The sequence below is a fragment of the Echiichthys vipera genome (genome assembly GCF_963691815.1).
Source record: "Echiichthys vipera genome assembly, chromosome: 23".
Classification (NCBI taxonomy): domain Eukaryota; kingdom Metazoa; phylum Chordata; class Actinopteri; order Perciformes; family Trachinidae; genus Echiichthys; species Echiichthys vipera.
Window position 1 is genome coordinate 13,983,660 of NC_139848.1, and position 13,904 is coordinate 13,997,563.

General features: G+C 44.2%; 1 protein-coding gene across 2 annotated transcripts in view; it reads right to left on the reverse strand.

Annotated features, from left to right (window-relative positions):
• The window catches only part of nlgn4xa (neuroligin 4 X-linked a), a 61,516-nt gene that overhangs the window by 12,365 nt on the left and 35,247 nt on the right, over positions 1-13,904 (reverse strand). Inside the window, exons 2-3 of one of the 2 annotated variants that reach the window (XM_083938326.1) lie at positions 11,262-11,447; positions 2,480-3,269 (exon numbers count right to left, since the gene is read on the reverse strand). In XM_083938326.1, coding sequence (XP_083794452.1) covers positions 2,480-3,269; positions 11,262-11,447 — 976 coding nt within the window. Of the gene's footprint in view, positions 1-2,479; positions 3,282-11,255; positions 11,448-13,904 lie in introns of both variants that reach the window. The other variant, XM_083938327.1, reaches the window with a different exon arrangement.

The following is a 13,904-nucleotide window of genomic DNA, read 5'->3' on the forward strand; positions in this document are numbered from 1 at the left end:
AGAAAAAAAATTGGATATTCTCTGAAATTAAAGTTTCAAATCCACAAGAAAAAAAGTGGAAAATGTACGAGCGAAAAACTTGAATATTCTCTGAAAGTAAATTGGTTAATATACAAGAAAAAAAAGGGGTAAATCTATGAAATAAAGTTGTTTATCTATGAGAAGAAAGGCGCCAAATGTAGTAGAAAAAAACTTGGATATTCTCTGAAATGAAGGTGGTAAAACTCAAAGAAAAAAGTTTCAAATCTACGAGAAAAAAAGTGGAAAATATACGAGAAGAAAGCTTGGATATTATCTGAAAGTAAATTTGTTGATATATGAGAAAAAAAGTGGTAAATCTAAGGGAAAAAATGGCAAATTTACAAGAAAAAAAGTTATAAATGAACAAGAAAAACATTGGATATTCTCTGAAATTAAAGTAGTAAATCTACAAGAATAAAGTGTCAAATTTACGAGGAAAAAAGTGGAAAATGTACGAGAAAAAAACTGGAATAGTCTTTGAGAGTAAATTGGTTAATATAGGAGAAAAAAAGGGGTAAATCTAAAACAAGTGCAAAGGGTTAAGGTCAGTTTAGGTCGTCAAGTCTCATGAGAGCTTTCGGGAGTTATCACAAATCCAGGTTTACCACAGAGACCCGGCTGCTGGAGTGTTTGGGCGCTCAGACACCACAGATAAATTAAAGCGAAGGAGGGCGATGTGTGTGAAGCAGTGTTAATTAAGTCGATGAAAAGTTTTACACTGCAATTACAATCTCCCTTAACAAATAAAAACAAAACAACACTGTCAAAGGCAAAGGAGCTAATCGCAGTTAAGCATTGAGCCCTTCTTGGCTCAGGGGGCTTTGGAGAGATTTGTTGTCCACTTTCACTTGCTGTTTTATTGAAAGTATATTAAAAAAAAGAAGCGAGAGAAAAGAGCTTTCCTAAAACGTCTCTCTGGCGGCCGATCCCCCCTGATCAATCAGGCACGAGAGCACGGGGGAGCGAACACCGCAGCCTGTGAAGCCCGAGGCTTTATTTATTCAACTTAAAGTGAATTTTCAGTACGACTGAGCCGCAAACACCCGATACCTAATCTCAAGGTGCGTGAAACAAAAACGTGATCCCAATATAAACAGAGAGCAAATCCTCTCATCACACACAGCACTGCCGCAGTACCGGGGGAGGACACTTGTTTTATTAACCTCCACTTGATCTCGATGAGTTAATCATTAATACACTCATTATAACAAAACCATGGGTTCATACCCCCACTCCAAATCCATTTTTGGACTGTCGATAGTTATTCTCCGTAGGCGTTTAAGGTCGTTTTAATTGTACATGTGATCGACGTTAGAGTGCAGTCCATAAGCCAGTCAGTCAGTGGTTGGCTGTAAGCGAGGCCTCTTTTTCACCCTGGCCTGCACAAATGGGAGGCAGGGGGTGGGGGTGGTGGCCTCCCCTTGTGCCCTCAAGGAGCCAAAACATGTGCTAATATGCCCTCTAGGAGCCAAAACATGTGCTAAAGTGTCCTCTAGGAGCCAAAACGTGTTCTAAAGTGTTCTCTAGGAGCCCAAACGTGTGCTAAAGTGCCCTCTAGGAGACAAAATGTGTGCTAATGTGCCCTCTAGGAGCCAAAACGTGTTCTAAAGTGTTCTCTAGGAGACAAGTGCCTTTCTTTTCACCTTTTTCGCCCCTGCCCTTCAAAAAGTGTCCGGAAGTTTCCATTTCCACAGTAAAGCAGCGGTTAAGACGGTGCTGTGTCGGAGAGGGATTTGTGCTTCTTCTCTGATATTTGAACTTGTGACAACACATCGGTAAGTTCCTGAGGGGTTTGACTGTTGGGAGTAGTGATTTTGTTGAAAGTGCCTAATTCTATCCACGTATCCAGTACCATTATTATTATTATTATATGGATAAAATACAGAAGGACAACCCATAATACTTTATTGATCTACTAAGAGCTATGATTAACGTTAGATAAAAGGCCACAGAAGCTCTGTCGTTGCCTTAGCCTATATTAGCTTAGCTTTAATCTTCCAAACAACAATAGGCCATGAAATCTGGCATTTCTGAACAAAACATAATACAAACACCAACAGTCAGACCTGTAACTGATGTGTTATGAGTTATTTTGTCAAAGTTAGAGAAATGTAGATTAGCCACCACGTCCTGATATGATTTTACCTGTGTGGGTAAATGTCCCCATGGTGGTGTGCCTTTATGGTTGTGTTCAGTTTATTTATTAACGTAAGACAAAAGATACACAGACCCTTATTGATGACTCATTTCATTTTTTACAACAGCGTATTAAGGCCATTTTATGAATAAAAAAATAACTTACAGACCGGAAGAGGGGAGTAATATTTTGGGGGAAAATATATTGACGGAGATTAACGGGCTAAATCTACATTTCATATGTTTAGGAATCGATTCTCCTTTGGATAACGTGAGAAGCAAGAAAACCCCGAAAGAATAGGACAAAGAATGGAGCACTCACCCCGTTTTAGCAAAGTTGGTCCAGTAGGTCATGACGACAGCGCTCAGCATCACGTCGTTCTTGGAGAAGTTGCAGTTGAAGAGATCCGTGGGGCCAATCATGGGGATTCCAAACACGTACGGCACTTCGTCGCCGTGGGCCGAGTCGGCCCAGCTGGGCTTCATGTCGCTCTGACAGTGGTGGTAGAAAGCGTAGAAGTAGGTGGGTGATCCGTACTGGGCGTGCAGGTCAGCCGTGGCCACTGCTGGCGCCACCCATTGGTGGTCCGTGAACAGGGCCACCAGGGTCTTGCGCCGGGTCTCTGGGTTCTCCTTGTCTGCCCAGTCCGTGTACATGAACTTGATGGTCTCGCGTAGAGTGTCCTTGCCCTCCGGGTATCCATAGAGATGGTCCACAAAGTCCGACACGGCAAAGTCAAAATCATTGGCGGACACCCCGTCCTCGCTGTCCACGATGCCGTCCACGAACTTAAAGCCCTCGCCCTGATTGACCCCCAGCATGATGTCGTAGTTGAGGAACTCCCCTTGCTCCATTAGGATCTGGGGGTCGTCCGGGATGACGTCACCGTCGATCACGGGCCCGAAGGCGATGTGGTACTTTGCGGGCGTGATGTACTGCTCGATCAGCTCCTTGTAGTTCTTGTTCTGCAGGCACTCCACCAGGTCGATGGTGTCCAGCATGTTGCAGCCCACCTTCTCAGCCAGGGCCCGCGTGTATTTGGCGGGCTGGTAGTTGACAGCCCAGCTGGACAGCGCTGTGCCGCTCTGGATGATGGCTTTCTGGAACAGATCTGAGATTGAAGCTGGTATTAGTGAAACATACACATGAGCGCGGATGTAAAAAAACACCAGGTATGTTCCTCTAAAGTTAGGGATGTCACAGGAACCCATGCTTGCGATACCTTTCGATTCTGAAATAAAAAAAACACAGATGATGCCTGTTTTTGAGGCACCGTAAGTTTTGGTGCTGTGACTCTTCCTGAACTAATGGGGGCAGTATCGAGTGTTCCAGTCAGACTTGCATTCTGAAGTACGAGGTCACGAAGAAGTATAACAAACCCCATGTGGAAGTGAACGAGAGCGATCGCTTTGCACCGACTCGTTGATAAAAAAGGCATCAAGAGTTGTGTATGGAAGTACTTTGCGTATGAGGCAGATGACCGCAGAGTTAGCATCAATCTGCAAAAAACACGATGCAAATGATGCTACCGTGGAAGGCAGTACTTCCATTTTAGCATTTAGCGTTTTTCCTCAAACAAAACATGATGTGTAGTTGCTCGCGGACACATCTGCTGCAATAATGCATTGTGTTATGGAGCATACGTTTATCGTTAGCCTGTACCTCGCAGTAACGCAGCCTCGGCTCATCAGTTAGCGCGCCTCTTTACATATCAGTTGGTCTTATCAACCTGCCACCACCATGTCTGTAAACATGACTGCATCTACTGTTATGCAGTCATGTTTACAGTAATTAAGTGTGTGTGTAGAAGAAGTTCATGTTTAAGTAAATGGAATCTTAGATTTTTATTTATTTTTCGACCTTGGTATCGAATTCTCTAGTCTCCGTGTTTAATGGACAGTTAAGCCCTGAAGCTCACAAGCCACTGGGAAATAAATGTTTTGGTCGCAGTGTTTTTAAAAAGTAAGGACTACTGCAGTATCTAAAGTGACATAAAAAACCATTTGCAGGTCAGATTCGATGCTATTATAAGCTGTTAACCACAGAAACAATGATGTAAAACGTATTCGCCTCCCTTTAGTGTCTGTATGGGTCTGACTCTAGTGTAAAGCCATCCGTGTTAATATCTAAAGTTGGGAGCAAGTGATGTAGTTTAATTCGTGTCAAAATCTGCTTAGGGAGAAGGCCAGGGTGGTAATACACACAACCGATTTTCACCTGCGGTTCACGTCGTGTCAGGGATGAAAGTATAACTAAAGTTAGGATTCTTTGAGTAACTCGATTACTAAAATCAGCTTTGTTTGACGAAGAAATGTAATGTTTATATACAGCACAATTCACTTCCACACAGGCTCACGCTGTGGACGCCACATCCATGGTGGAAAAGCGGCGTGAAGAGACAAAGTGGAGGAAAAGAGAGAAAATAGCAATGGGCGAAGAACAGACTAAAATGATAGAAAATGTCGTCAGTTTGGGATAATTTCAAACTGAAACTAGAGGAAAACGCTCTCCAACACAACTAGTTTAGCACGATAGCAAGGCGTCAACGCTTCAGCATATCAGCAGAAAGTATCCGGCGGGACAAAGTACACCTTTATAATTCTTAGTGGTAGACGGACATTTATGACCTCATAAATACCACTCAAAGCCCGGCCCACCTTCAACCCAATCAGAGGTCTGATCAGCTAGAAGAACTGAAAACACGTGTGTGGGTGTTCAGGGGCTTTAACACTACGAGTCGACGTTAGTCACGTTACAAGGCAATGCTAACGAGGTTACGGGTTAGCCAGGTTATGAGGCAACGTTAGCCACGTTACGAGGCAATGTTAATCACGTTATGAGGCAACGTTATCCACGTTACAAGGCAATGTTAACCACGTTTTGAGGCACCGTAAGCCACATTACGAGGCGATGCTAACCACATTAAGGGGCAATGTTAGCCACGTTACGAGGCAATGTTAACCACGTTATGAGGCACCGTTAGCCACGTTACGAGGTAATGTTAACCTTGTTATGAGGTAATTATACTTATATGGCAGTGGCATGTTACTTAGATGTGGCGCTTTAATGCACTAAATGGGTCAACCTTTGTTTTTTTTAGATACTATTAATTTAAAAAGGAAGCAAATTAGTTGTTGATACGTGTCTTTTGTTGTCTGTTGCCCTTTCATTAAGCCAAAGTATTTCTCATTCCTAATCGGCAGGACACTCGATTACTAAAATAATCGGTAGCTGCATCCCTAAACGTAGGTTTAACCTATGATCCTTTTTGTTTAAATTCACGTGTTTCAAACTGCCACCATGGCGCGTCACTAACATTACTGGTTTATGATAACACAGTTTAAAATAAAATGATTTATATTGGCAGTATGAAAGCCGAAGTAATCAACCTACCCAGATCAATGCAGAGCCCAGTTAAACGCAGTAAGCTCTGTCTGTTGGCGTACCAGCATGAAAACACTCCAAGGCAAACAAACAGATGACTCAGAGCATTGGCATTACATCTTTGTGTCCTGAACAAACACACTGGGAGATCAAGGATTGCTGTTTATATAGCAACAGCACCTCAGGCAGTTGCTGTGGAGTATCCTGGAGTATTGGTAGCACAGTTTCTTGGACCGCCAGTCAGCAAGTAGGCCACAATACACTAGGAACACTGCAGTTATGTGTATTATTTGTGCTATTTATACTCACGCAAACACACAGTGGTGGTGACTCAACCAGGCCGACTTGAAAAGTGTGTTTTGAGCTCACAGTCATGTCCCACCAGGCCGGGTTAGCAGCGTTAGAGGAGTTTCGGATAAACTTTAAATAAGATGTTGTCTTCGAAACTATTGAAGTGTCCAAAGTTTGGTTTTGTTTAAAATTTCCAGAGAAGGGCTTCACGACTGGCATGTTGTTCTCCTTTGGGCCTCGTGGTGGGGAGCCCCCAGGTCTCCCCCCTTTAATGAGATCACCCTTTTTCTCAAAAACATCTGAATGAGAACAGAATGTTTCCGTCCTTTCTTTGTCCTCTCGCACTATAAAAGCTAACTCTCTGTGCATTACAGGAGATTTCTCACTTTGGCCAGAGGATCTCCAAGTTTTTCGAGACTTTTTGTAATAAACATTTTTATATGCAACAAGAACGGTGGCTTCATATCATCTGCACCCCGATACTGTACTATACATACAGAGTGACTTAGTTTTTATGACAATAGCGTGTTAGCTGAGGGTGCTACTAGACACCACCACAGCTCTGCATTTTCATCATTGGACAAAAGGGTGGAGATGGGGAGGGAAACTTAGACGGTTGGAAATGTTACCATTTAACGCTAGCTAGCTGGTTTGGTTAGCAAGGTGCATCTGAACGAGATATTTTCTAGCGACCAAAATGTTGTAGTGTGAAAAGTGAAAAGACACTGTGAGAGGGTCAAGTCCAAAGGGCCCTTGTGTCTGACTACATTATTATTGTATTTATTCATTCATTCATTTTCAACCGCTTGTCCCTGTCGGGTTCGCGGGGGGCTGGAGCCGATCCCAGCAGACACCAGGCGTGAGGCGGGGTACCCCCTTGACAGGACGCCGGTCTATCATAGGGCACATAGAGACAAACAGAGACAGACAACCATTCACACCTACGGGCAATTTAGAGTCATCAATGAACCTAACACGTGCATGTCTTTGGACTGTGGGAGGAAATCGGAGAAACTGGAGAAAACTCAAGCAGAGAACATGCAAACTCCACCCTTCTGCTTGGGTTTTCTCCATACTAGATTTTATTTGTATACTACATTTTCTTTACTTCTGTATTTCTTCACAAATGATCCCATTGTGAACTGCATAATCTGCTTTTTCTCCAGGCTTCTCTTGGCAGTCCTGCTTTTTAACCACGATGGCAGCTGAGAGGTTGATGGACCAGTGATGCTGACGTCTGATCAGCCTATCAAGGAGAAGCTGAATCACCGAACGGGATCTAAAAGCATGTGTTTGCTTCATCAGCATTCACATCGGCCCTGACAGAGTCACAGAGAGGACGACATCACAAAATCATTTCATCAAATACTGCTGTACCAGAGAGCTGCCAAAACATCACCATTTACAGTTGAACACAAAGTTAACTGCTGAAGAAAAAGTCAGATCAAAGTCTACAATTCATATGAATCAAAGGAATGAATAAATGTTTTCTATATGTTGCAAGATGTTTCTTTGTTTTTGTTTTTTTTATGAAACGTTGCATACATCTCATGATCGTCTCTGTGTGCATTTTGATCTTAAACTGTCAATTGAAACTTATAACAAAATAACTCATTTAGGTTTGCATAGTTTTAGTGAGCGCTGTCCAGTTTGAAATGGATTAATCTTTTTTTTTCCTTTTGACCGTTTGGTTTATCCACAATCATATTTGAAAAAGATCCAGTCTTGTGTTTTCATATTAGCAATTATTCAGTAATTTCTCCAGTCCCTGTCTCGTGGGCACCTTTCAGGATCATACTTGTACGGCCGTGGTCCGTGATATGCCTGATTTTAGCCAACAAAAGAACCAGTTTAGCCAAGAAAACAATGATTTTAGCCAAGAAAACAACGATTTTAGCCAACAAAACAATGATTTTAGCCAAGAAAACAATGATTTTAGCAAACGAAACAATGATTTTAGCAAACAAAACAACGATTTTAGCCAACAAAAGAACCAGTTTAGCCAACCAAACAACGATTTTAGCCAACATGAAAGATTTTAGTCAACAAAACAACGATTTTAGCCAACATGAAAGATTTTAGTCAACAAAACAACGATTTTAGCCAACAACAAATAATGGACGGGAATTATTTTTTAACCAGGGCCATCAAAGTTTGGTTTCAAAAAACCCTGTGTTCTTGTGGACTAGGCCCAAATGTTGGACGTGTCCCCTGCTGGACATTAGAGAGAAAGCAGCTTTAAGTGGAGTCTCCCCCTGCTGGACATTAGAGAGAACGCAGCTTTAAGTGGAGTCTCCCCCTGCTGGACATTAGAGAGAACTCAGCTTTAAGTGGAGTCTCCCCCTGCTGGACATTAGAGAGAGTGCAGCTTTAAGTGGTGTCTCCCCCTGCTGGATATTAGAGAGAACACAGCTTTAAGTGGAGTCTCCTCCTTCTGAACATTAGAGAGAACACAGCTTTAAGTGGTGTCTCCTCCTGCTGGACATTAGAGAGAACGCAGCTTTAAGTGGAGTCTCCCCCTGTTGGACATTAGAGAGAATGCAGCTTTAAGTGGTGTCTCCCCCTGCTGGACATTAGAGAGAACGCAGCTTTAAGTGGAGTCTCCCCCTGCTGGACATTAGAGAGAATGCAGCTTTAAGTGGAGTCTCTGTTTTTATCCTACGGTCCGTGGAGCAGATGAAAAACAAGACATAGACATGGCGTGTTTGTTGTGTCATGACTGCTGCCCGTCAGAAAACAAGGACTTTTATCTAAATGTAAAGTAAGACATTTCTATTCCCTCGTAGTACAAGATGAATACAACTCAAACAGGCCTTATAACCGCATTAGAGACAGAGAGAGCAAATGGAACATGTCCCCTGCTCTGATTGCCTTTAAAGGTAAACCCGAGGGGCTTCTACCAGCAAGTTAAAAGGTTGATTGTGTAGGACGGTGCATTTTCCACAAAACCTGTATTTGTCGCACACAGAGAGGAAAATAGTAATGAGAAACTGCTGCAGCTCGTCTTCACATCCAATCCCTTTTTATCTCACTGGTCTTATAGGTAAGAACGCAACTGTTATTTGACTTGAATGGGCACGCTTGGTTGTTTTGTTGTGTTTAACGTGTCTTTCAGCCATCTCAGAACCCATCGTCTGATGATCTGCTGACGATTTAGCTTCTGAAGCAACGGCGGATATTACTGGTGGAGTGGATATCCGGGTTGACCAGTGGCGGTCGCCCCCAGCCCCCCCGGCCCAATTGTTAAAAAACGCATGCTAAAGTACACTCCAGGAGCCAAAACATGTGTTAAGGTGCCCTCTAGGAGCCAAAACACGGGCTACATTGCCCTCTAGGAGCCAAAGCATGTGCTAAAGTGCCTTCTTGTGAGCCAAAATGTGTGCTAAAGTGCCCTCTAGGAGCCAAAACGTGTGCTAAAGTGCCCTCTTGAGAGCCAAAACGTGTGCTAAAGTGCCCTCTTGAGAGCCAAAACATGTGCTAAACTGCCCTCTAGGAGCCAAAACGCGTGCTACATTGCCCCCTAGGAGCCGAAACACGTGCTACAGTGCCCTCTAGGAGCTGAAACGAAGGCTACAGTGCCCTCTGGGAGCCAAAACATGTACTAAAGTGCCCTCTAGGAGCCAAAACGTGTGCTAAAGTGCCCTCTAGGAGTCAAAACGTGTGCTAAAGTGCTCTCTAGGAGTCAAAACGTGTGCTAAACTTCCCTCTGGGCGCCAAAACGTGTGCTAAAGTTTCCTCTGGGGGCCAAAACGCGTGCTAAAGTGTCCTCTTGGGAGCTAAAACGTGTGTTAAAGTGACCTCTAGGAGCCAAAACGCGTGCTTAAGTGCCCTCTAGGAGCCAAAAGGTTTGCTAAAGTGCCCTCTTGTGAGCCAAAACGTGTGCTAAAGTGCCCTCTAGGAGCCAAAACGTGTGTTAAAGTGCCCTCTAGGAGCCAAAACACGTGCTAAAGTGCTCTCTAGGAGTCAAAACGTGTGCTAAACTTCCCTCTGGTAGCCAAAACGTGTGCTAAAGTTTCCTCTGGGGGCCAAAACACGTGCCAAATTGACCTCTTGGGAGCAAAAACGACCAAGGAGACGAGGCGGACAGTTTAACCTCTCCAACGCCTCTGTACTTCCGTTCCAGCGTCCGACTTTTCAGGCGTGTATTCGTAGCTGGATATAATTTGTAACATTATAAAATATAAATGAGGACAGAGACGGTTAGATACTCGCTACAGCTGCATTTCTAGTTGTGATCAAACAACAACAAATGCAGTTTCTTTTCCTGATTCACTGCTTTGTTATGGATTACGACCGGCGCTCCCTCTCCTTATTTATTGTATTGCTCGTTCGACCCTCTCTCTCTTTATTTAGTATATTGTTCGCTCGACCCTCTCTCTTTTCGTCTCTCTACCTCCGTCTCTTTTTCCTCTCTCTCACGCACTCGCTGAGCCTCTGATTGATTGATTGGCTGTTAAAACAGGTGACGTGTGTTACGTGCTAAAACCAGCTGCCTGCTATTTGACAAGTTGACATCAGCCGGCTAGATTTGCAACGTGACGGGTCAGTTCACACCGCCTCAACCCTCTGTTTGCCCCTTTTTCGCCTCTGCCCTTCAAAGAGTCTTTGCACAGCACTGGGGGAAACACTTCCTGTGCCCGTTACTGTTTACGATGTCATTTGAAATTAGGAACATAAAGTTTCTTCATGGACTATTTTATGGACATATTATAGTTTCGAAGGTCATACTGAACACATTTATAGAACATGAGAGGCCTTATCTGAAAGTTGCTTGAATGGACTTTACTATGAGAGGAGCTGGTACAGGAGCCAGTAGGTACTTCCTTAAAACACTTAATAAACTCTTAGTTTAATAAACTCTGGGTTCACTAACTACGTTGCTGGTGCTTTGTTTTCTGTGTAGGGACTCATCTCATGCTGCTGCAGAGGTTTGCTGTTATTTTGAACAGTATTAGTGGTTAAGAAAGATGTTTGAATGCCTTCACTGTACTGCCCTGAGCTAATCAGTGTTAGCCACGTCCGGCTATTAGCGACTCTCCAGGATTTCTCCGTTAATAGTTGTTACACGAAAAAAACTGTAGTGTAAGTACCGAAAAAGACCATTGAATGATTTTTCTCCAGAATTACACTTTAATTCATCGTGTTTAATGCGGAATTATGTCGACAGAACAATTAGCAAACAAAAATTAGCATAATAAAAAAAAAAATCAAATCACTACAGCCGGTGTATTCAGTGATCACCAAACTGGTCCCATTGCCCAACCCTAAAACCCGAACACGTAAATCCGTCCAGACTTGAGTTTGCGATCACTTCCGTCACCTTAAACTAACCGAGGCTCCAGAGCTCACTGTGAACACGTTGTGGTGTCAAAGCACATTCACAGTGGAAAACATGACCTTTGGCGTGCGAGCGTATCTCCACACATACCTTCTGAGTAATGCGAGAGGGTGAGCAGGCTGACGCAAGACGCTCCGGCGCCAGAGCCAAATATGGTCACTCTCTTTGGATCTCCTTTGAAGGCCTGGATGTTTTCTTTGATCCATCTGAGAGCCTGGATCTGATCCAACAAGCCGTAGTTGCCCTTGGCTGCCTGGTCTCCGGTGCTTAGGAACCCTAGATTGGTAAAAACAAACGAGAGAAAAACAGATCTAAACGTTACTTCAGAAAGGGTTTTGATTGATTACATCTAGACTGAGACTCTTTAGGACTAGAGTCTCCAGAACATGCGTCCTTCACTGTTTAAGTTGGTCAAATTCAGTATTAGTAGTATAGTATATACATAGTATAGTGGGAAAACAGCAGGTTGTAGTTGCTTTTTCAAGGGGGTTGAGGAGTAAAAATGCATGCATGCAAAAGTGTGGGAGCCAAAGCGTGTGTTAAAGTGCCCTCTAGGATCCAAAATGTGTGCTAAAGTGCCCTCTAGCTACCAAAATGCATGCTAAAGTGCCCTTTAGGAGCCAAACGTGTGCTAAAGTTACCTCTAGGAGCCAATTTGCATGCTAAAGTGCCCTCTGAGAGCCAAAACGTGTGCTAAAGTGCCCGCTAGCAACCAAAATGCATGCTAAAGTGCCCTCTAGGAGCCAAAATGCAAGCTAAAGTGCCCTCTAGGAGCCAAAACACATGCAAAAGTGCTCTCTAGGATCCAAAACATGTGCTAACATGCCCTCTAGCAACCGAAATGCATCCTGAAGTGCCCTATAGGAGCAAAAATGCGTGCTTAAGTGCCCTCTAAGAACCAAAATGTTTGCTTAAGTGCCCTCTAGAAGCCAAAATGTGTACTAAAGGTGGCTAACCTGTTAACATTAGCATCAGATGACTGGACTAACACAGCTGCTGTCTGTAGCTGCTAACATGCTAACATTAGCATCAGATGACTGGACTCACACAGCTGCTGTCTGTAACTGCTAACATGCTAACATTAGCATCACATGACTGGACTCACACAGCTGATGTCTGTAGCTGTCAACATGCTAATGTAAGCATCAGATGAGTGGGCTCGTACAGCTGCTGTCTGTAGCTGCCATCATGCTAATGTTAGCATCAGATGAGTGGACTCGCACAACTGCTGTCTGTAGCTGCTAACATGCTAATGTTTGCATCAGATGAATAGACTCTTGCAGCTTCTGTCTGTAGCTGCTAAAATGCTAATGTTAGCATCAGATGAGTGGACTCGTACAGCTGCAGTCTTGATGAGTGTCAGCTAGCGAGCAGGCAAAATGACGACAAACCCACAACGCGGTTCGACTTTCTTGAGTTTATTTTTAACTGACAAACATTCAAACAGGACCAACGAATAATTCCTTTCCCCGCACTCACTGCCGTACACAGTTTCAAAAGGCAGATCCCTGGGTGCTCCTACGGACAGAGGCCTAAATCTGCCCTTACTCCACTGTATATCCCCCATAACGCTTCTTCCTCACCAATGAAAAATCCATCTCCATGAAAAGCCAGAACAAAAAGCCCAAATGAGCGGCCGCCTCAAGCGCCAACACACCAAACGATGCAAAAAAAAAAAGGCCTTTCAGTTTGACTTCACCCATGGCTCCGGGAACCGTCGACCGGTAGAGATCCCTCCTCGTCGAGTGCCAGAGCGAGCGGCCCGCTGGCAGCGGGCTTCGCGTCCCAAACTTGTTGACAAATGAGTAAATGCGCCTAAACCCATTAAGTGGCTTTCTAAACGCCGCCACCGGGGGCTCCGTGGTGCCAGGCACCGTGAGCTCCACGGCCAAGGCCTGGCAGCGCCCGGCCTGACCGAGACCGCGGCAGAGGAAGTGACAAATGGGATGAGGGCTGCTGGGTGAGAAAAAGGGGGGGAGGAAGAGGAGAGGTAGCCTGTGGCTCTTTGATAGAGAGCAGATCTGGTTTGTCACGGTGAGGTGGAGAGGATGATAGAGGGGAGAGGAGGGTGGGGGCGAGGGGCGAGGGGCGAGGGGTGGGGGGATTACAAGGCCTTTGGCAGCCTCACGATGCACGCAGGATGACCGCGGGCCCTTCTGCCACTCTCCTCCCCCCCTCAGACCCTCTCATTCCTCTTCTTTTTATTCACTCCTCTCCCATCCGTCACCTCAAAGGAGCAGCAGAGAGGAGCGGTGAAGATTAGTCAAAGCTTCATTTCAAAGTGCCCAAAATAGACCGCATACGTCAGGGAAGGGAAAATAATAATAGTTTTATCACCGTGAAAACAATCATTTAACCCTCCTGTTCACCTCATACTTTACTAACACTGTTTATCCTCTCAGCAATTTAAACGTCCAGAAAATGATCATAATCAAAGTGCTAACTCCAGTTTTTATACTCTATACCTACAGTATAACGTGACTTCGGAAATATGCTGAAAAAATATATTGACTGATCTGAAATTGGATCGAGGGATATTTGTTTGTTTTAACGTAAGTGTATTATTTGTACTCATACAGCTGCTGTCTGTAGCTGCAAACTTGCTAATGTTAGCATCAGATGTACTCATACAGCTGCTGTATGTAGCTGCTAACATGCTAATGTGAGCATCATGTGAGGGGACTTGTACAGCTGCTGTCTTTAGCTGCTAACATGCAATGATCCCTTTTATAG